This window comes from Osmia lignaria, chromosome 7, assembly GCF_051020975.1.
Source record: "Osmia lignaria lignaria isolate PbOS001 chromosome 7, iyOsmLign1, whole genome shotgun sequence".
Taxonomy (NCBI): Eukaryota; Metazoa; Arthropoda; class Insecta; order Hymenoptera; family Megachilidae; genus Osmia; species Osmia lignaria.
Genome location: NC_135038.1, coordinates 8,006,643 through 8,029,451, shown reverse-complemented (window position 1 = coordinate 8,029,451; position 22,809 = coordinate 8,006,643). Strand labels below are relative to the sequence as shown.

Below are 22,809 nucleotides of genomic sequence, written 5' to 3'. Positions count from 1 at the left end.
ACGTCAATCACGACGACCAATGAGGTGGCGATAAGCGGGCAGACAACATGGCGCTCCTCGGTGATCCACGACTATCGGTTGCTTCTGATTAAAATAAACGGCCGACAACCTTTATCTTCCCGCACCCCGGGGTTATCTAATTTTTCTCCTTTGTCCTCGTTCCTTCTATCCGTCTCTGACTTCTCTCCGTTGCGAAGCATAAGAGATACGAGCGGGTAAAGAGACGAGGTGGAGGAGCATCTTAGAGAAAAATGGCTGCCCGTGTTTCTTGGAAGTGACGACACCGTCTTCTGCGTTATTACTAATTACCGGCTCGTTTTTTTACCCGACTCGCGTGTCACGTTGGGGTTGCTATACGAGATAATGAATTTTTCACCGATAAATTAACAATGTAATCTACACGAGTGCGTAATAAATTACGTACGAGCTGGAGGAGGGAATCGACGTTAGGTATACAAAGACGGATTTTCGAAATCTCTTACGATGATTTAAAGAAAAGAATCTCGTTGATGTTGATACAAGGAGAACGAAGATGAAGGGGAAGTAAACGCAACTACGTAAACGAATCAACGGGAACATTTTTCACGGTATCGCCGGATGTTTGAGTTTGATTTCCTCCCACGGCATCGGCGATTTTCCTTCTATTCGCTACCTAATCCTTCTTAAGACGTTTTCTAGCCCCTCGCCGAGATTAACCGAAAAAGACCCCGAGGATTTGCTCGATATAAACGGCGTCTGTCTTAGGAAGCGGGACGTATAATTGGTTGTCAGTCAAGTAGTCGGTGGCAATCCCCTGGAGGCAGTCTTGCATCCTTTTCCGTCGCTGTTAGCCAAATCTCCAGGGACCAACGGTATCGGGGAAGATGCACGAAAATCCTGATAGGATTTCGCGGCCGATCGAGTCAAGAATAATACCGATTCCGATTAGCAAAGCGACGAGAAGAGAAAGAACGAAATTGCATGAACGAAACGAGCGATGCCGATGAATTTCACGGACCAGCGAGAAACTGGAGGAACTTTCCTAGGAACCGATAGAATCGACCACTCCGAGAGAATTGGCAGACTCGAGAAAGACGGTGGTCTCGTCGCGAAATTAAGTATGAAAAAGTGAAAGCCGAGAAAGGAAGGCGAAATAAAAGTACAAGTCTCGCGTCGAGCCGGGACGAGAGAAACGATTGCAGGCTTCTCGAGCTAATGGCTTTTGGCACGAAGGAGACCTCTTCGCAGAGCACCCTTGACCTATCTAACGGGGGAGGGTACAATAAATAATTCATCGAGCGATTTCATCCAGCCGCGGCAATCGAGTCCGGTTATTCGCCGGGCAAATTATCGGAGACTAATTAAAGACCAATTAAGCGAGAACGCGTTGAATAATTCGCCACTCGTTTGTACCACGATATTACACCGTATATACACTTTTTCTTTTCTTACATCTGTCGGACTCATTTGATTAAATTGTGCATACGAGAAAAAAAAGGGACTAAGCAACGAAAAGATGTTTCAGGCGAATCGCTGCCGGACCAAATTATTGCAATGCCACGCACAAACATCGTCGAGAGAGGGCGATTACGCGAACGATAAACGGAAGCCACGTGAACGCTTAAGGCAAGTCCATTTCCTGGTACATCGAGAGGCAAACAGTTAACACGGTCGGGCATCGCTCTGTACGTTACGGAGAAGAGACGTTGTGGTCGGCAAGCGTCGCGTAATGTGTGTAATTAATGATTACTGGCACGCATCAAAGCCTCTCATTAATCTCACTAACATGCCCGACGATGCGCGAAACGTTTGATCGTTCGATAGTAAAGGCAGACGATTTCACAATGCGTCGATTGCATCCAGAGATGCACAATCGTTCTCTGTTGTTAACAGCGCGATTGTCTGACGAACGAACGACGTTGCGTTCGAAAATACACCTTGCCAGATCTTGTGGATTTTACTGTTTCCACTTCGACGAGAAGATCCACGCTTAATCTGACCCGGAGAAGCCCGATCGAGGTGCGGAAAGAAAGATCGAAAGACAACAACTCTAGTTTCGCAATCGCGATTCCCGGTGTTCCCACAATTTGCATTTACTCGAGTAGCAAAACCACCCAGCAAGAAAATGTCATTTCCTGGCTGTCTTTTCTCTCTGTTCCCTGTTACCTCACCCTTCTGTTTTCCACTGTCGCCATCAATCGTCCCGGGCCTAAACTCGGTGCACGCGTTGCACGTGCACGTGTGCGCAGGACATTTCCCCAACGTTTCTTCGGGCAAATCAGCGGCGATCTTGCGCGGGCGTTTCAAAGGAGCCGACGTTTTCCCTAAACGGTTAGCTCGCGTTCGTTGCGCTGTTCTAGAATGGAAGAAAATATTTTTCCTTGCTCCCCTATTTTTCTCCACTTTCATTCTTTCTTTCCCTCTTTCTCCTCGCAAACTCGAATCAATTAGACCGAAATTAAAAGCGTCATTACCTAGCACTGTTTCATGCACGTAACGCTTAGCTTATTTCTCGAGAATAAACCTGCATTTGTACCCTTTTATGTTCTACACGGTTACACACCTATCGTCGAATAATAATAATAACCAAAGTGACTGTAAAGCCAGGCGGACAATAAGCGATTACGTGCAATGAGAATTGTTGAATTTTTTTTTTTTTTCGCTGCTATCGTGCTCCCTCTCCCACACTATGGTGTCTATCTTTCTTCTTCCCCGTTCGAACAATAAGACGGAGTGGCGTCCATTGTCGGCGTAGCCGGGACAATTCGCCATGGATAAAGTTAGCCGGATCGGCCAGCTGAAGCCGATCGCCTTTAATGGATCGCTCGTACGTTTCGATTCTTTGGCTCTTAGCCTAGCCGTATTAACTTTGCGCTCCGTTTCGAGCTGTCCGCCGCCCCGTTTCGCAACGCGGACCCACGTGGACGAGAGTGCGCGAAATTCTTCCGTTTTCGTCCAGCTGCGCGAATTCTGACCGGATAAGATAATGACTCGGCCTCGAGATAAAGCAACGCGGCCGTATATCGAGTGGGTCGAATATAACTCGAACGATTCTATCGTCGAAACGCAGCTATTCGTCAAGATTCAAGAAAGTCCACGAAAATTAATGCAATATAAATGCAAAAAATTGTAGATTTTAATAGGGAACAAGAGTAATATTTCGCGAGGGAGGAAAGATATTGGAGAAGCAGAAATAATATCGTGATAGTTGCTGGTCGCAGGTTACAAGAAGCTACGGGAAAGGGCGCAGGTAAATTGAGGGCAGCGAAGGTTGAGCACCCCCCGGTCAAGGGGAGGCCCCTGATTGGTCGAAAGAGGCACGCACCTGGCGGACAGCTGCTACGGGACGACGTACGCGCATGCGTCAGCGCCGTTACAAGCGAGTACGTGTGAATGCACACGCACATGCGCACTATCTGCTCCGGATCGTTGTCAACACGCAGATCACCGCGCGAACGGGTGTAAATTTTCTTTAGATCGAATGTAAAAAAAAAAAATAAAATAAAATTCGATTAAACCTTCCTGCAACTGAATGACAACGGTACGGATGTAAGAATTGCCGCGACGATGCTTCGAAATTGAATCCAACCGAACACGCAAACTATTACTAACGTCGAGCCGACCCTTTCGCGATGAATCATCCGGTATAATAGCCAGTCACGAAGCTATATTTCTGTATAAATAGGCGCAACAAATTACGAGCAATCCCTTGGTCGTTAAAGGGTTGAAGAGTGTAAAAATCTTCACCACGCTTAGGTACAGTTTGGTGCGATTTCCAAGGGAAGGCACGAAGATCGTTGGAAGAGAAACAGGTAGAGGGTGAAGAGGGCACGGTATGCACCGGCAACAGAATGAAAAGCACGGTTGCAAAACCTGTGAAAGAAGGAGGCGTAGAGGGGACCGGGTGCAGGCAGTAGCACTGTCCTCTTAGCAGGTCTTCTCGAGGCAGGATTATGGGTTTTAAAAGCGCGCGACCAGTATTCCAGCAGCGCTAATCTCATTGTTTTACACACGGAACAGCAATAACGACGTTGTGCAAGGAGACGAAGGTACCTGGATTAGGAACCCTCGAAAACCTAAATCATCGGCTTCGAATCTCCGCGTACTGGGGCCCGGGTCACCGGGGAAAAGATCGGTGAAGATAGATTTTCCACGGATCGGTCGTACCTCCGAGGGATGCGAGCCGATAACTAGAAGGAAAGAAATAGAACGAGAGAAGGAAATTACAGGAGGACCGACAGAAAATTTTAGCGAGTTCGTAAATCCACCGCGCTGTAATTACTCGACTCTCCTTTCCTTGCCCCTCCGCGGCGACGTGAAATCGAGGCAAGGTTTTCTTATTTTTCCTTTTCTTTTCTTTTTCTTTTCCCGTCGCCCCGCCATCGCTAGGGTGGAGTCGAGAAACGTTGAACGAAGGTGAATTAACAATGACGAGGGAACCTCTCGATCGAACGGCTATCAACGATTGCACAATTTAATCGACGATAGTTGAAAAGAAGTCCAGATTAGGTACACCTGTGCAAAGAGATCGACGCATCGAGTCTGAAACGTTTACAATGTTTTCCATATCTACGGCTTATTACACGTTAATCTCGGTAAAGACAAAAAAAACCCGCTATATACGATCGACGTTAAAAAGTTTCGCGACGAAGAAATTGATTTCTTCGAACGGTCGGACAGGAAAAAAATAAATAAAAAGAATCTAAGAAACGAGAAGCCCTATCGATCTCCTATCGTCTAGTTCAACTTTTCGACGCAATCTTCTCGTCGGAATCCACATATTGGCTAGTTTCGAAGCGAATCACCGCCTTCTCTCGAAAAACCATTCCTTTCTCGCTGCGATGGACTGTCATTTTGGTCTAGACCCTGTACATCATCGAGATCCCGAATGAAAAGGAGGGTTACAATGTTTTTTTTTTTTTTTTTTTTCTTTCTCCAGCTACTTTTTTCTTTACATCTGTAATTTTCCCTCTTCGTGAAACGTACGTAACCATCCTTAGTCGAACGAGGAGGAAGAAGGTATCCACGGTTAAGTGCGGTTAAGAAGGGATAAAAAGGGGAGGGGAAAAAAGAAGAGAGGAAGAAAAGAAAGTAAGACGAAGGGAAAGAAGGCGACGAAGGAGAGAAAGAGAGGGGCGAGCAAGAACCTCCGACACTCAGGAAATGACCCACCCATTGGCGTAGCAAAACCATAATTCTGACCGTCGAAACTATAATTCCCTTGAGACCGCATCGGGAATACTCTCGTGTTTCTGCTGCTCCGGAACTCACCGGGACCGTCCTCGTAATTTTGGATCGAATTTCAGGACCGGTCACGAGGCTCGAATTAAAATCCAACTCCTGTCCCTTAAATAATACCGTGTGAGAACAGATTCGACGCTGCTCGCACGAAAGTGCATCTAATCTTCAGCCTTGTAAAAAAGTTTCCCTCGCGAAAAACATTTTCAAGAATGACTTTCCACCGCACGAAATTGCTTCATCGATGACGATTACCAACTCGTCAGAAATTCAAGATGTTACTCGGCCCGAGGATAACGTATCGTCTATAAGTTAATTCGAATCGACCAAGCTTGTCATGGCAAAGGTAGGTACACGTGTCTCTTTAATCCACCGTTCTCGTCCTCGCGAGTTGAATTATTTTATTTTTTATTTTTCTTTTTTCGAAAGCCACACTTTGGCCTCGCGTGATTATCCGCGATCGACTTTAAATCGCAGCGAGAAAATTATCATGGTACAAGCACGAAAACTAGCGCGCACGATTTCAAGCGTCGTTAACCCACCTGTGTAATTTTCCCCGTAATAAAATTATCGTTTATCTGAGACGGTTTTCCGCATTAATCCTGATATCGATTACGTCACACTCGACGCCATGATACAACGTTGAACTCGTATATACACGTTCGACGAGCGTCGTTTGTCAAAGGTAAACGTTGAATAATCTCCGGCTCGAATTATATCACTGAAATTCTCCAGTCGAACGCGAGGAAAATCAGTCCGTGTCGTTTATCGTCAGGAACGTTTGTAATAAATATTGTTTTCCACAGGAATCGAGGCTGTGTTTTCTCACCAAATAGTCTAGAATACGAAAGTATTTCGAAACACAGTCTGACTCGTAACTCAAGGAAAATGCCAACGATAAAGTGAAGAAGAAGAAGAAGAAGAAGAAGAAGAAGAAAAAAAGAAAGGAACGCGGCTTGGAAAATTGTGGATACCATTCGGGTAGCCAATAAAGAGAGAAATTGAAGGGGTTGATTATCTTCGAAAACAGAAAGTTTTACTTCAGCGATTATCAGAGCTGGGTTAGAGTTCGTGGGGAGAAATCGAGAAAAGTTTCGGAGGTAAATGCAACGCGGTGTAGCTTTGCCGGAGAGGGTGGCGGTGGTGCGAAGCAACAACAATAGCAAGAAGCACGTAGGGACGTAAAGTTGCCGGAGGATCAAGCAGGCAGGATATAATCTGGAGGCTGGTACCGAGGTAGGCACCATCTACCGTGAGATCTGCACGGAAATCGGAACTGGCTCGAAGCAACCCTAATCCGAACCTGATACGCTACGTACACGCCCGTTGTTGGGTTCTCAATTATTTTCAGCCACCGGCTTCACCGTGTAGGTTCAATTAAAGTTTCCACCGAAAAACGATATTTCGTTCGAAAGCAACTTTCCTTCTTTCATTTCGAAGAATGCATCGTCTTGATCGAAATGCTCGTGCTATACCTACATACCGGTACTTGTCAGCCAAGTATGGATAGTATGGATTTCATGGAATCAACGACATTTATTGATACATTTTATGCACGTTTTCTTGCAACGCTATGGAAAGGCATCGAACTCGATTCAGACAAGACTAGAGGCATGAAATAACGTAATCTGTGGGAGCGTTGCGTGTAATTGAATTACAAAAGGCCGGAGTACTCGAGCGTTGCAGGGAAGAGCAAATTGCACGGTAGAGGATGAAGAAAAGTGAAGAAGAGAGGAGGAGATATAGAAAGAGTAAAGGACGGTAGGGAGGATCGGAGAGACGCAGAAATCTAGAGACAGGCACCGAGGTAGGCACGATCTAGCATGAGATCTCGACGGAAATCGGAACTGGCTCGAGCCAACCTAATCTAAGCTCGATCCAACCCCCCGAGACACCTAGCTTGGCTTTGCTTGCTTGCACGTTCGCCGCGTTATGGAGCTGCTTGCACACTGGACAGGCACACGAACTCGAATCGACTCTGTCCTACATGTGCACACGATTACTCTATCCGCGCGCGTATACAGAAACACACACGCGAGTACACGCGTTTTGCGCGATTATGCGAGCTACCGCTATGCAGATCGATCCCTGGAGTCGAAGGTGAAGCCCGTTTCGGTCGCAAGAACGCGTCTGTGTGCACGCCTGCGTATATTGGTATTCCGTGTCGGCCTCCAATGCATTATACCGTGTGGAATTTCGGATACGAAATGTCTGAAGGGCTTAATAACCGGTAGCCGAATCATCCGACTTCCCTCGATACCTTGGTCATCTTTCGAAATTGATCAACGCTGATAGAAAAAAATTTAATGACACGGATAGAAGAGAATTTTAAAAGAATCGTTCTAGTAGCGCGACCGAAAGCGCTTCGTTTCGTGACTTTAGACCCGAAACCATTCGTCCTTTAAGGGCCTGACGGTTGTTGATTAAGGCTCCTGTTCGAGCAGAGGGACGGCGCGAACGGCAGAGAAAAAGAGACCAAGGAAGAGAGAGAGAGAGAGAGAGAGAGAGAGAGAAATGGGGAGGTCAGGTTATGTCCATGAAAGTTTTACGGTGCTTGGGTATCCGTAAACGCCATATGGCCCGAAAGTCGCCATGTTTCCTTCGTTTTCTTTAGTCTCGGCAGCGGACCCAACGTCCCTCATTTTTTTCCACGCCGCTTCCCTCTCCGTTCCTACTCGTTAAGATATACCCCGACTCTCGTTAAAACTTAACGCGTTTCTTTGTTCGATCAAGAAAATTAACAATTCTTCGAGGAACACCGTTTGCTCCTCGAACGATCGCGTATTCGTCGGAGGAAAAGGAACAGGAGATGGCAAATAAAAAGAAAAATCTCTCACCAACGATGTGTCTAGCTCCACTTAACCGACAACCTACAGAAGGTAACCAGTTAACTCACCTGAAACAGAAAGAAAAAAAGGAATCGTTAGCGGGGAAATAAATCTTCCGGGTTTCAACGCGCGTAATTAACCCTCGGGTTGGGGGATCGCCGCTCAGACAGTGATAACTTAAATTTCATTTAAACCCTCTTCCATTTTCAATTTTCCAATACACGAAAGTCTCGTTTAAAAAGAACGCTGCCTAATTGTAATCGAAGGACCATCACATTTCGTGTGCGTCCGAGTTACGATTGACCCCGAGGCGAGGGTTAAAGAGAATCGCCTTCGCAGACCGATTTCAGATCTGATCTATCATAGTAATAGACTATTCTGTATACGGGCTACGCCCACTTACACCGCGTTAATAAATCGCTGGTACGCGCCTCGACTAATGCGACTAGTATCGATAGTAATAACCGTTGTTTGTTTGCACCTCTGACAGAAACGTTGCGCCTAACGACGCGTAATTACCATGTAAGCAGATTAAACCGGAGGACAAAGAGTGCAAAGTTTCCTCCCGTTGCCGACTTCTTACGTTCTCGAGGTTAAATAAACATAAGTCATTTACGATATGCGAAAAATATCAACGTGTTAAGAGAGAAGGAAGGAAAAATTGAAAAATCTCACCCTTAATAAACCGGTAGAATTACGGTTCAAGGGATAGCCGAATTTCCCGGAAAATTTCGACGCTACAGAATACCATTGGCCTCATGATCATCATTGTCATCAACGTCAACGTGTATCGCGTACGAGAAGGGGATAGCAATAGTGCCGGGAGTGTGCGGAGAGGGTTGGAAGGGGTGCGTTCCGAAACACATCCAGCTGGCGCCTCTCGGCGCTATGGCGGCCGTTATAAGCCCGCTACCAAATCAAGCGTGTGTGACACACTAATAATCGGACGTATATATGGTGTCTATACAGTGGCTCCGGGCACACGTGTATACATAGAGGGGCGCGGGTGTAGCCGTTTATATACGTAACACACATTCCTGTCAAGTTACGTCTATGCTCGCGTTAGACTAGTAAGCGTGGCACACATACTCGCACACAGCTGCGAGCTGATATAGGTGTACATCTTGTCAAGGGAAACATAGACGAGTCTAAACACAGGTGAGCGCCGGTATACAGGGCCAATTAGAACCAAACGAGGTGATTTTCCAAGAAATTTTCACGGCGTATAAGCTTTATTAATTTTCACCCGATTAAATCGGTACACCTCGACGAGCTTTCCTTTAGAATCTTTCGATTCGATATTTTCAAGTCACGCGTGACGATACAAGTCGGGCAAAGATAGAGAAAACGAAATGGTGCGATTATGGAAGAGCGTTAAGAGTCACTAACTAGCCGGTGCACGCGGGTTTACGGAATGCGCGTGTCCCGCAGTTAGGTGTATCCGTGCAAACAGAAGCGAGGGATAATGGTTACGAGGAATGGATATATCAGTCGGCGAGCATTGGATCCTAGGATAGCGCTATTAGTAGAGCTCCAGGCACACGGATAGCCCGTTGTCACGCGGCTAAGTGGTATTCGAGCTGGTTGCTGTGCAGGTATCGTGCGTGTGTCTAATTACGCGCGCGCGATCGTGTACTCGGCTGGGAGCTCACGCGCGCACGCGGGGCAAATATATTCCTTACCGGAGTATCTGTTTACGCGTGTGTACACGTCCGCCTGCAAATTGTGGAGTGGACTCGCACGCGTATGTAGCTACAAGCGCGATCATATGGGTTACACATACGCGGCCAAGTACTAATGCTAATCCCAAGCATAGATTACGAGAGGAACAGCGACGATCAACCGGAAGCCGTGATGCTGTTACGAGAGGAAATTCGGAGATCCTTTTGACTTCTGTCGGTTCCTAGTGCGCATACGTTTCGTGACGTCCGCCCGGTTAGGATATTTATCTCGGTTTTCAAAAGCTGCTCGATCGACACGGAACAGCGGGGTTGATAATTACGAGGAGGAAATTTATCGATGCTTCTTCGTGGCGTAATTTCGTGCACCATTAAAGTCTCGAGGAGCGTTTCCTTTGCTAGACAGCATCGAAAACGTACTGGTTGCAGTTAATAAAGTGGCACTTGTCGGCCAATTCGACGATAGGGGAAAGAAAAAACAATCAGCTTCGAGACCCGAAGCCAGGTCGCCGTCCCATTTATATCAATTCTATTCATTGCCGCTTTTAACCTAGCCCTCGGCGTCGCTACAGTGGCTCTCACTTCGCCTCTACTTTCATATCCTTCATCCTAACTCCCTTTCGATATTGCGATACCAATATACACCTCCCGACGGATCGTCATCGTGGACGCTATCGGTCTGCCGGTCGTTCGGATTCTTAAATCGGACGTTGGCATACGCGTCGCGATTGCGAGCCGATTTGCATAAAATTCTGGTCTCGGAGCGACTCGGTCGTTAGTCGAGCGGACGGACAGGTGAAATGAGGCGACGTAACGGGGCCCTATCGGTTTCATTCAATTCCCCCCTGTTTTCAACGGCAATTACCGTCGACCTTCCTGAAATCGAACGACGTCGTATTTCTCGGCAACGATCGATCGTCGATCGGTCGTAAAACCGCTTCGATTCGACGACGGCTTTCACGATCGACGCGCGCGCGCCGCTATCGCCCACGAATTTTTCGTCTTAATTGAAACGGAGCAAACAGCAAGGACCACACCGATCAGTACTTTCGCTTTCTCGTCTCTCTCATTCCCTGCCCTATCCTCGTTTCAGCTTTTACCAAAAGAATCCTAAGGAAAAAACACGGTGCCGACGGATCGCAGAGCTAATTTATCAAAGAAACTATTTATATTTCGTCGACCAAGTTGAGATAAAGCATCGAAACGGTGGCGAATGATCGAGAATCGAAACTAAGAGAAGAAGCAGTTGTCGAGTTACGAAACTACGCACCGCCTGCCGTTTAAACGATCGATCGCGACTCTACGGTTTTAGCGGAAAAATGAACAGGCTCGCGGCTAATTAAGCCCGAAAGAGAGATAACGCTTTCATAACGAACGCGTCCCGTTTTTTCTTCTCCTGTTTTTCAACGACCACCGTCTTCTTCTCCCATCGACGATGACTCGGCTAAGATTTTACGCCTGACAAAGCTAGGGGAAAAAAGCATCTCGGAGCAGCGACGTACACGAACGGGCAGAGCAGAGCGGAGCGGAGCGGAGCGTTTCAAACGTTGCAAGTGCCGTACCGGATATGAACCACGAACAGAGGGAGGTGCACGGACCGGAAATGGCTGGCCTTACCTCGGCCCGATCAAAAACTGGTTTTGCCAGACGCTCGAAATCGAGATCACCAAGATAGAAAACTTTCTTCCCGTCGACGCACGATAAATACCTGCTTCCAAACGAGCTTGCCACCTTCGTTTTATTACGGCGAAAATCAGCTTCAACGTTTCTCGATTATTCATCAAGTATCGGATATCGATTTACGATTATTACGAAACATATCGGATAGATTTTTCATTGACAAATTCGTGTTCTCGCAATTAAGGATTCCAAGAAACCGTGTACAAAAAGCTTCTCGCATAATGGACCGACAGCTGTGGATCGTTGCGTTCGAGTGTAAGAGACCTCGCCTCTAGCCAACCTGTTGTTTCGCTCTGTGACGTTGGACCTTTTGTAATTGCGACGCTTTTGTAACGCAACCGTGGATGAACGTATCGCTTGAAAACCGATGGAAAAACAGAAAATTCTTTGTCGCGATAAACTGCGCAATATCCAACTCCGAATCGAAGAGACAACGAAGGACGGAAAGACTCGCCTGGACGTGGAAGAGACGCCCCCTATGTCGAGGAAAGATTCATCGAAAGATTCCAGGAGTTCGAGCGGCGCGATTAAGGAGAAATTAAAGCTGCAACTTTCGGAAACGGAGAACCTCTGCGACCAGTCCATAAGCCAGAGAGGATCTAGTGGCTGCCCGTGGACTGTACTGAAATAATGTACAGTGCCGTACAAAACGGCAAAGCTGAGGGAAGTGTAGGAAGAAGAGAAAGAGAGAGAGAGAGAGAGAAGAGGTACACGGAACATCGAGGCTCTCCGTGTCTCTCCCTCTGCTCTGCCTCCGCCTCGCTCGGCGTCAGGGTGACAATGGTGTGCAAAGGAGATTAACAAACAGAATAAGCTAACGCATAATCGCATTATTTCTGGCTAAGCCGCATTTAAATTAGATAGAAATTCCATTTAACGAAACAATGCAGGGATGATGATGAGTCACTGGTGCCGTGCGAGTCGAAATAGACGTCCCTCGCTAGTTTCTCATATATTCCTGGACGCCTTATTACGCGCGCTGCATTTGCCAAGATAATCAAACCAGTTGCCACGCGTATACCCTCGAAATTCCCTCGTTTCCCATGAGAATCCCATCGAACTCCGCGGAAGACAAAAAAAGAAAAAATAAAAAGAAAGAAACTTTGTCAGAAAGAGGGGAAAGAATCGCAAAGCGTTCCGACAAAGATCTCCTCTCGCACCCTCCGAGTTCGGAGTTCGAAAGAAGCGCTGGGCCACCCCGAGCAGGGAGAAAGAAGGAAGGGTGCCGCGGCAGAAAAAGAGCGAACTACCGACGTCGTGCCCGCCCACGTGACGACGGCCATGTTCGTGACGTAACCGTGACGTGAGCGGGCCGATGGCGTGCTCCGCACGCTCCGGTCCGTTCCGTCGCGTCGCGTCGCGTCGGATACACGGAGAAAATCGTAAACGTGCCCCTATTTTCAATCGACGCGCAATCGGATTTGCTGGCAGTCCCTATGCGAACCGAAACAACTTGCAGATTGAAAAGGAACTCGTTTCCAACTGGCGCATCCGGTCCTGCCCGTTCCAACAGCATGAACGGCCGAGCACACACCGAACACGACGGGCAACAAACTCTTTCCCAACTAGTACACCACCAGCTCGAAATCGAAGAAACTTTCTTTCGAAAGCGACGCAACTTCGATACACAACGCGACGGGATTCTAGGATAATCGTTTCGCGATACGAAACAGGGTTGATTTCCCTCGGTTCCTCTTTCCTTCGAGTAAATTTCACTCTTACCTGACCACCACCGCCGACGATCGACTGATAGGCTGATTGAAAGACGCTTCCTAACTGCGTGAGACTGTCATCCTCCATCTGGAACATTATGTCCGTGCCCGGAGAGCCGTTGTTGTTTAGATTGTTGTTGTTGTTGCCTATCAGCTTTTCCGTGCTGGCTATGTCGCGCACTATCGCGTTAGACTGCATTCTGCGCTAACGAACAAATTTCGGCAACGCAAACGAGCCACCGCGGCTTAACGTTTCCCTTATCAAATCTCGGCGAGGATCGCGTCTCGATACGATCGGTTTATCCGTCTCATCGTCCGATCAATTCGAGCCGATCGACCTCGGCCAATATCGAAATACGCGTTTCACACGCGTCCCACGCTCTCTATCGTAGCCAGAAAACGATAGAACTGCCTACCTACGAGACTTTTTCCACTACTGGTGCGACGATAACACCCCGGGTCACGTAGAAATCCGAGGAAACATATCAGCGACGGATGGCGAAAGACGGGTGATCGAGAATGATAGAATTCCTTGGAAACGTATCACGCACCATCGGTCCTTTGGACACCAACGGAGGGAATAGTCATCGAGCGATTCACCAAGAGGGAAAAACAGGGTCACGCGATTTTCCTAACGGCCAAGAAGAACACTGGAGTAGTGACCGACGTCACCGCGTGCCACGAGGACGCATCGCGTAACCTCGCTACGGACTACGACGATTCACTGGACCGCCCCCGCACCATCGTACACGCGTCCTTCCTTAACGATCGACTTTTGAAACACCTGTTTGATAGAACCGCGAGATTCGGGTCCACTCCGGAACCACTTGACGTTACTTTGGAAATATACGTGTCGCGAATCGTACAATCCTCGCGACACACACGGCTCCGACCCAAGCTTTCTTCGTATCGTCCACACGCGTAAACCGCACTCGAGTCCACGCGAACACTCGATGCACTGTACCGATCTCACAAACTTTCTTCCCTCCTTTACCACCCGACTCGTACGAATTTGGAAAACAGAAAAAATTTGGAAAAAAACGGAGGAAAATGAGCGAAGAAGGAACAGACGGAGATCATCCACCGAAGCTCCTTCCGGTACGGGTTACACGACGAGACTGACGCTCCGCGAGGGGAAGCGGCCGCCCCACCCCTCCCCTACTGTACACCGTACCCCCACCACATCGTCAAACGTATCCCCACTTCTACCTCGACGAGATGCTAGCAATGGCTATCCCAGTTTCTTTCTTTCCACTTTTCAAACAATTTATTTTATTTTGGTAATATCGAAAATTTGCGATTGTAAAAAGAGCTACCATTAAAATATTTGAAAAAAAAAGATATATGTTAGTATTTAAGTATCAGTGATAGAAGAAATTATCTCGTGTTCACTGTTACGATTCAATAAATAATTGTAACTATTATTTCTATAATAAACAACTACTAACAGCTGAAAGGATTGATTTTATAAACCCATTTTCCTAACCCGATACTCCATGGAACAAAATAAAAATCGAAACGATTCGAAGCCATCGCTAGGCAGGTCTCTCTCCCGATCCCTGAGGGAGCGAAAGAGAGCAGGAACCTTTCCCTCCCTTCAACCCGCGACATATAGTCGGGTCTGTAGCATTTCGGTTTAGGCTCCCCTCGTCTCGTCCCCGGTTGCTCACCGCTCACAGGAAGCAACCCCTAGCGCGAAGGGCCGACGTTTTTGCCCGTACAAGCCGGCACTCTTGCAGCAACAACGACGACTACTACGACGACAAGCCGAGGCTACTAGCGTGGGTGGATGATTCTCTGGCTCTCTGCCGGCTATGTACCGCGCCGAAAACATCGGTCCACTTGTTGAGTCGAAAAGAGAGCGAAGGAGATCAAGAACGACGCGACGGCGTGCATCGCGACGCGACGCGACGCGAAATCTTCTCTCGAATGCACCGCGCGAAAGTGCCGTTCTGTTTCTGGAGACAAAAGCTGTTACGAGGCGAGATCTGCCCGGGGGACAAAGGTGTACACGGGAAACGAAACAACCGTGCCGTGTATGGGACACGGGACGACCACGAAACGATTATTCCGAGGAAGGACGTCGCTTTCCCCTTTCGCGAAATTCCTCTCTTTCCTTTACTTCGTTGAAAAGCAGCATCGATTCTCTCGATGCAGCGTGAAAACATCCACCTCGCGGGTCGTAGGTGATACGTAAGATTTCGAGAATTTCTCGGGAAGAAAGCGTTTGTCGTTTCGGAATATTCGAAGAGGAGAGAGAGAAAGAGCACCGAAAGGGAAACGAGTAATTACTGCTCGAGTAAACGGTCAAACGATATTCCAACGCGTTCGAAACGTCGTTAAACCGATCCCGCTGGGTGAAAATATCTTTATTCGACGGACGGAAGAGTGGCGCGGTTTCGGAAAATCTGTCGCCGGAGACAAACGGGACACCTCGTGGCGCCAAAGGTAGAGCTCGTTAGTTGGAAATTCGTGAGTAATTTTAGTGTCGTACCCACGCGACTGGCCGAAGGTATATAATTACCTAACCTCACCCGACCCAATCTAACCCACTTGGCAGACGAACGAGAGTTCCAGTTTTCCCGACCGAAATCCGGATATGGCCAACGAACCTCTGCGAGGAAGAAAAAAAAAAAGTTTCATCGAAATCGCGGCCATCGACGAAGAGTCTTTGACCGCTAATTGCTGGATAAAATCGGCTCTCGATACACGAATCGAACCTCAACTTCTTAAACTCGTCCTCCGAGATCCTTGTTTCATCTTTTTTTTCATCGAACATGTTTCGAACGAATCGATCGAGTCTCTAGGTAAATTTAAAATGGGTACAAGCACAGGTACAACCTGATGCGTCTCGGTCGATGGGAAAGACAAGAAACTTGCACCCGACCCAAACGCTTTTTTCAATTAGGCACAATGCTCCGTTCGCAAATTCGACGGGACCGGCAATAAAACGACTCCGAAGTCAAAATAAATGACCGTGTCTCGTGGAAAGGTTCGTCTCGTCAGGTGCAAAGAAACGCGGAAAGTGCTGGGTTAGCTGGTGCTGGCAGTAAAATAATTAAAACTGACAGGTACCGACACACCAAACCCGAATGAAAATAAGCTACAAGTACAATGGGGCACCAGCAATGTACAGTTACAGAGATTTTCGTACCTGACCCCATAGGTGACTACCTTTCAAGGTAAGGCGAGGAGAATCTACCAGTTTCCCAACGCTACAATTCCAAGGGTCCGGAACCCTACAATCTCCGAACCTTTATTTTATCACTATATGCATTTATTAAAAAAAAAAAAGATCCATTGTTCTCCGACAAAAGCAACTTTCTACGGGGATACTAGTGTTCAATTAAATTAAATTTTAGGACAATTGTGTCTTTTATTTCGCGTGTTAACCATTTATGTGCCACGGTCAAATACATGTCGATTGAGCTGTAAAAAGAGGTATATTCACTAGAGAAGCGACCTGAAGTAGATAAAAGAATCCTACGAAAATTAGAATCTAAACTCCTTATCACTGAGACATAATTTCGTGCTCGTATCAGGCCGATACCTACTCGAGAACATAGAATTTAGAAATCAGCATCGCGTTCATAGCGAGAATGTTCGTCAAGTTGTAAGATAAATAACGGCGTTGTTCAAATAAACAGTTACGTAACACTCGATTCGTTGATTCAGTTGATAAATTTGGAGGAAAAAAAATGCGGAATCCCGCTTGAACTACGGATTACCGTGGACGTGTGTCCATCGAGGAGAATTTCACCTCGTATAACCAAGGGCCAAGGGATTATTCCCTGGACTCCTGCAGCGCACTTGCTGGCATTAATATGGCCGCTGTAAATCTTGAAAGGTACTTGTCGCACTACTATACTACCTCGAGATCACTGGCATATGGTGTTCTCGAATATCATTTCGAACCACCTTACCTTCTGCCCTCTCGCAGTAGTGCCCGGTCCCAGAAACATAGTAATTGCACCGTCCATGCATCGAGGGGAGGAGAAAAAAAAAAAAAACACGGAACACCTAATGGTTCCCTTTACCTACCGGACCTACGATCGGCGTATCGGAAAAATCGCGCGGGAGTGAAAAGCAAGGCGAAAGGGAAAACGACACGGTGTAACCTGGCGGCCGGGAAACGTTTCGTCATTGGCAGCGGGCAACAAATAATTAGGTAACCTCGCCAGGCCAACTGTGTAAACTGTTCTCTCTCGTCGTCTCGTCTCGTACGGGTAAAGATATCGAAGGAAGAGGAGAGACTCTCGCCCAACGAACGAGCAGAAGAAGAAGCCGAGACGAGAAAGAAAGGTGGAGAGTCGTCGACCCGGACGCCTCATCTTTCTCCTTCTTCGTCGCCGTCGGTACAGTTCCTTGTTCGTGCGAAAAGAAAGAAAGAAAGAAGAAAAAAAAGAAGAAAAATCGTAAGATGCTCCTCGACGAGCATCGTTCCCGGAGGATCCGACAAAAAGCCGGGTCTCAGGCAAGAAAACGGAACTCCGTAGTACCTAGTGCCATTATGAACGGAGCCTCCCGGACTCGCTGATCTAATTAACCCTTTAAGTGCTACGAACGTGTTTACACGTACGACGATTGAAACAGTGCAAGTACTGTGGACAGGATTACACGACTACTGAATCGAGTACGTATAAACAATTCAACGTGTAGGACAATGTTATCGACGCGACTATATTAGTCTTCGGTTAATTACGATTGTCGATTAGACGAACGGGTAAAAAAAGATGATCAACCTATGCCGTCGATAATTCATCCGTTATACAGCAGCCCTGGTTACACAGTGGCCAGAAAGAATACCAAGTTCCATAAAAGTGATTTAATTTTCAGGTACAACTCGTTCGAGAGCGGTAGGGTGAAGGGCTAAAAGGTAATAGTTAATAACAGCACACAGCTGAAAAGGGGATTCGGTAATCCGCTTCTAATTTCTAAAACAAAGAGAGAAGTTACAAGAGGGTGAGAGAGTAGCTGAGAGGAGAGAAAGAAAGACGAGAGGCAGAGTGGAGAATACGGCAGAGGAGCGAAAGGAACAAGCTGAACGGAGAGAAGGAGAGGGATGGGTGTAAGAGAGAAAGCGAAATATTCTCTGGTTGAGGCAAACCCGAGATCGCAAGTTGGGTGGGTAGAGCAGAGGCAGAGGAGCCAGGAGAGAGGGAAACGGTAAGGGTAGATGTGGAAAGAGGGCTGAAATTGGGGGCGGTCTGGGAGCAGGGGAGCCAAGGGGGCGGGCAGGGTTCCACCCTGGAACACATTAACTGCAGGGCGACGGGGTATATAGAGATGGGTTGGGGGCGACGCCACTGGCGTAAGCTCAATGGAAAACGGGATTGCTCGAGAGCGTAGCAAGGAAAAGGGCTTAATCTGACCTTTCTCGCGAGTCGCCAAACGCGACCGCCCGCAGCCGGCTTCTCAACCTCGAGACGGCAGAAGATTATCAAGAAAAAAAAAAAACTTATCGTGTATTCTATTTTCATCGTCGAAATTTCCATGACTCGAACTCGCATAGATCGGGAAGATCGGAATGGGATTTACAAAGCTCGCTGAAAGAGGAAATAAATCTCGAGCTAGTCGAAGAGAAACCGCGTTCCGCGTTCCATTCTTGCTTATCCCCGGTTAATTAAGCCACTAACGAACGATCAATTTTCGATAGATTTATGCATTCTGTACGAGTACTACGTAGGAAAGAATCGACGCGTGACTCCTTGGAAGAGTTACATAGCTAGCCTCGTCGTTAGCAAGCTTCGATAACTAATCTCTAATTAATTCTTTTTTTTTTTAATTCGCTCATTGCCGGTCGAGCAAGCCGGTACGCGGCGGACACGCAGAAGAACACAAGCGGTCTCTCATTGTGAGATCCGCGAGATTAATCCCGATTAGCCTTAATCGAGGCTCCGGTAACAGTGTACGTTCCCCTCCGCCCTTCTACGTTCCGATCGATTCGTCCAAATATAGATCGACCTAACGAATCTCGATCGCGAGCCAGCGCACGATGTATCCCGACGGGGCACGTCGATCCCTTGATCCTCGTTTGCGCGTACCCGGACCGAGTGAAACGCACGTAACACGAGCATATGTACGCGTTTATATACGCGCGATGAGGCCTAGTCTCCTAAAAAGGAGACGAAAGCCAACCACCATATCGAGAAAAGACGTGTCTCTCGTTTGCTCGCTACGCGTGCTATTCTATTTTCATTAAAAAAGCCTCCTTTATCGACAACGCTAACTCTCCTGTTTCTCTAGATACCTCGGTCTTATCGATCGTTCTGCTTCGAAGGGAAAAAGAAACGAACGTTGCCTGTTCGATTTAGTTAGCAAGATTCCTTTACTGTGCGCCCTTCATTTGAAAGTTGAAAATAACACATAAAATAAGGGTTTAAAATTTCCGATAAAATATGTTCAGAAATTCTTTGATGAACATTCGGGTCAGTGTACAAAAGTGTAGAATTCCTTGGGGCGATAGCTACGCCAATGCGAGACGCTGAACGAGGGGTGGCAGGAGCACTAGTAGCGTAGTTAGGGGTGGCTCGGTAGGGATGCTTTAGGGTGAGATTTAGTACCAACCTCCGCCGCTTAGTCTACCCATCCTGGCTATAGTGTACGTCCCGAACTATACGTAGTCGATACTCATGAGAAATATCAAACTACTGCAAAATATTGTCCCTGAAATTGATCGGTACTCCGATTTTCCTTCGTCAGCGACATCCCCTTCGATCGCGACCGACTTAGCTTTCGACGGAGCGAAACTTTCGAAATAACCTCGATGCAACGTTGACCCATCCGGAAGTGTCGTTTATCCGAAAGGATTAAACTCGACTCGAGAAATCAATTCTCATGGTATTACCGGGACAAAGTTACGCCGATGTACAAGGAATTAATTTGACCGCGTTACAAGTTGCGCACCCGCAAAGTTGAAACGATACCGCGAGAGGAGAATATTTATTAACTAGATTAAAAAAAAAAAAGGGCAAGATGGTTGTTCGAGAGGGATAACAAGGTCGATCGTAATAAATTTACTAGGAAAGTTGGATACACGCGAACCCCCGTGGTGACTGAGTCGTGGTAGAAACGATGGCGTTATCCATCCTGCTTCTCTCCCCTTACTCTTATCTTATATGGCTGTACTTAGGGTACATTACCCGGATACGTAAGGTACCAAGCTCCGAAATTTCTATTAGTTCCACGGCAGAGAACCACTTCACGAAATGGGACCTCTTCGCTTCCATAGGGGAGAAACGTAAAAGAATCTTCGAGGCTGCTTTCTCAGTCTCTCACGGATTCCATCGATTTTACTAACCGCTATATTTTTTAAGGATCTCCTTTGTTCTTCCACATAAATCTTTTCCGAAATTTCGCGGAGCTGAAACGTAACACTTTAGGTTGCATTACCGTTTCTATTGGGAAAGGAGAAGAAACTTTTCCAGGGCGATCAGAGTAGTTTGACGACGAGTTAGACCGACGCGAGGGCAGGATTCAGTCGGATGTTTGGCCAGGATTTCCCGTGGTCGGTAGTCGTTTAGACAGTTTGAAAGACAAGTCGGGGCTAGTTGAAACGAGGGAATCGTAGCGTGGCTCGTTTCGTCAACAAGTAAAGAGGAAAAGAAGCAGCGAGGGGTGGAGAATCCCTCCGGGGAGAGGGAGGAGAGTCAAGTAAACTCGAGAACGTCGGCCTCTTTCATCCTTGAAAACTTCAAAAGGCCGGAGAAGTCGCGCCATATGCCACCCTTCGAAAACCTCTTCCCTGCTTCTTTTTTCTCTCCACCTTCGCGATAATAAAATTCTAATCAGCCTGGATGCGCTGTACGCCCTCGATAGTTTTTCAAGATCCTCGAGGGCGGAACGCAGGAAAGAAAAGGCCTCGAACAGGGTCAATCTCGAATAGGAAGCAGAAAAGAGAAGAGAGAAAAAAAGAAAGAAAGAAAGAAAGGACCAAAACGATTTTCGAGTCCAGCAAACTTCCAGTCCCGCCGCAATTACCATAAATCGAAGCTCGCATTAACCATCCGAGGGAATGAACGGAGACCATAAAAATAAAAAAAAGGTTCCTTCGAGGAGTATGACGAAGTCTGAAAACGATTACCATTTTCTTAGGTCTAGATGACTGGAAAAAATTAGTTTAACGACCCCGCTGTAACGTTATTCTCGTCGAAAATAAATTCGACCGAAATTCTTATGCAATTAATCCGTTCGAGGGAAATTTGCAAAGATGAAGTTGAATTAATAAAATTTCGACAGCAACGAAAGCACTCGTTCGCACGACAGCCACCCCCGATATTCGACAAATCATCCCGCGAGCCGAAGGGTAAACGATAACGCAGAGGATGGGGTGGCAAAGAAGCACCCCCGAAATTTCACAGGCCGGTACGCCACAAATGAAGCACACTTGGGTGGTGCTCGATTTACCTCGTATCATCCCGCACCCTTAGCCGAGGCTGCACGCATCGTGCAAACACTGCCACGTACGTAGAGCAAATACACACGCGCCCTCTCTATGCACGCTACACGTGTAATTTCAGAGAATTATAGATACATACGCTGCCTCGGAATCGAGACCCAGATACTAAAATCTCAAAATTGAACAACTGAAATACGCTGGAAGAATATCGCAACAACCTTGGTACAACAGAAGAACCGCAACAAAAATTTGCGCAAACATTGTTATTTTAACTTGTTCAAACAAACAGAGGGAGTAGATGGTCGCAACATACGATTCGCTTCACGTGCTGGAGCACGCGTATCATCCTCGCTAAAATCGAGCCCTTCCATTATCTTACGCAATCGTCCACGTAACAAACCACCAGCAGGACGTCCAAACACACACGCATTCGCTCGACTTAACATACGAAAGAGAGGGGAATTTATCGCGACCGTTATCTTTGCGGTTAAAATTGTACGAACGAAAGGGATCTAGAAATTCTAGGTAAACCGAATAAAAAGAAATCGATTTATTGATACGATTCCGATAATTAGAGCACCTTGATTTGATGATCGTGTTTGATAGTATCTTTTATGCTGAACAAAAAATTATATAGGGCTAACTGCTTTAATTTTCGAGATATACTATATTAAAAATAAAAATAAAAATAAATATTAACAAATCCAACTCCAATGACCTTGATATATGCTATCAGGTAATATTCCGATATTTTTAATGCCATAATATAAAAAAATATTTCCGAAGACATTTTTAGCGATATACGTAACGTTGGGGTGGGGTAGACCACACTTTGCGTGGAATAGTGGTCAACTTTAACGATTATTTTTCCAAATAGAAAAGTTGTTTGACTTGCAAAAACGGGTCAAATAAGCCTAATCTTATTTTTAGCTTTAATACTGTATATCTCGAAAACTAAAGTAGTTAACCCTACAAGACCTATATAATTTTTTGTTTAGCATAAAAAATACTATCAGAAACCATCGCCCAAGTTATCGGAATCTAACCGATTTAGTCCTTCTTCGAAAAATGACCATACTCCTTTGACGTAGGAGAAACGAGAACCGATACTTGCAGACGATAAATTAAAATGAATCCATTTACAGCGATTGATATGTTAATTGACGTGCAGTTCTCACCGCGCTCGTTAATCCCCCATGAAAACGATCACGGTGTACACGTGAAGTACCCACTCGAGTATAAAACCCCTGACGGGCCACGTGACCCTGGGCCAGAGGGTGAACCAGATAGTGGCC

General features: G+C 46.7%; 1 protein-coding gene across 12 annotated transcripts in view; it reads right to left on the bottom strand.

The window, feature by feature from the left end:
* LOC117604286 (transcription factor 4) overlaps positions 1 to 22,809 on the bottom strand; it is an 81,841-nt gene that overhangs the window by 38,003 nt on the left and 21,029 nt on the right. For 10 of the 12 annotated variants that reach the window (XM_034324175.2, XM_076688986.1, XM_076688989.1 and 7 more), the window contains exon 7: positions 13,127 to 13,204. The exons of the other annotated variants lie outside the window; for them this stretch is intronic. In XM_034324175.2, the coding sequence (XP_034180066.1) occupies positions 13,127 to 13,204 (78 nt within the window). The remainder of the gene's footprint in view (positions 1 to 13,126; positions 13,205 to 22,809) is intronic. 12 annotated transcript variants of the gene reach the window in all.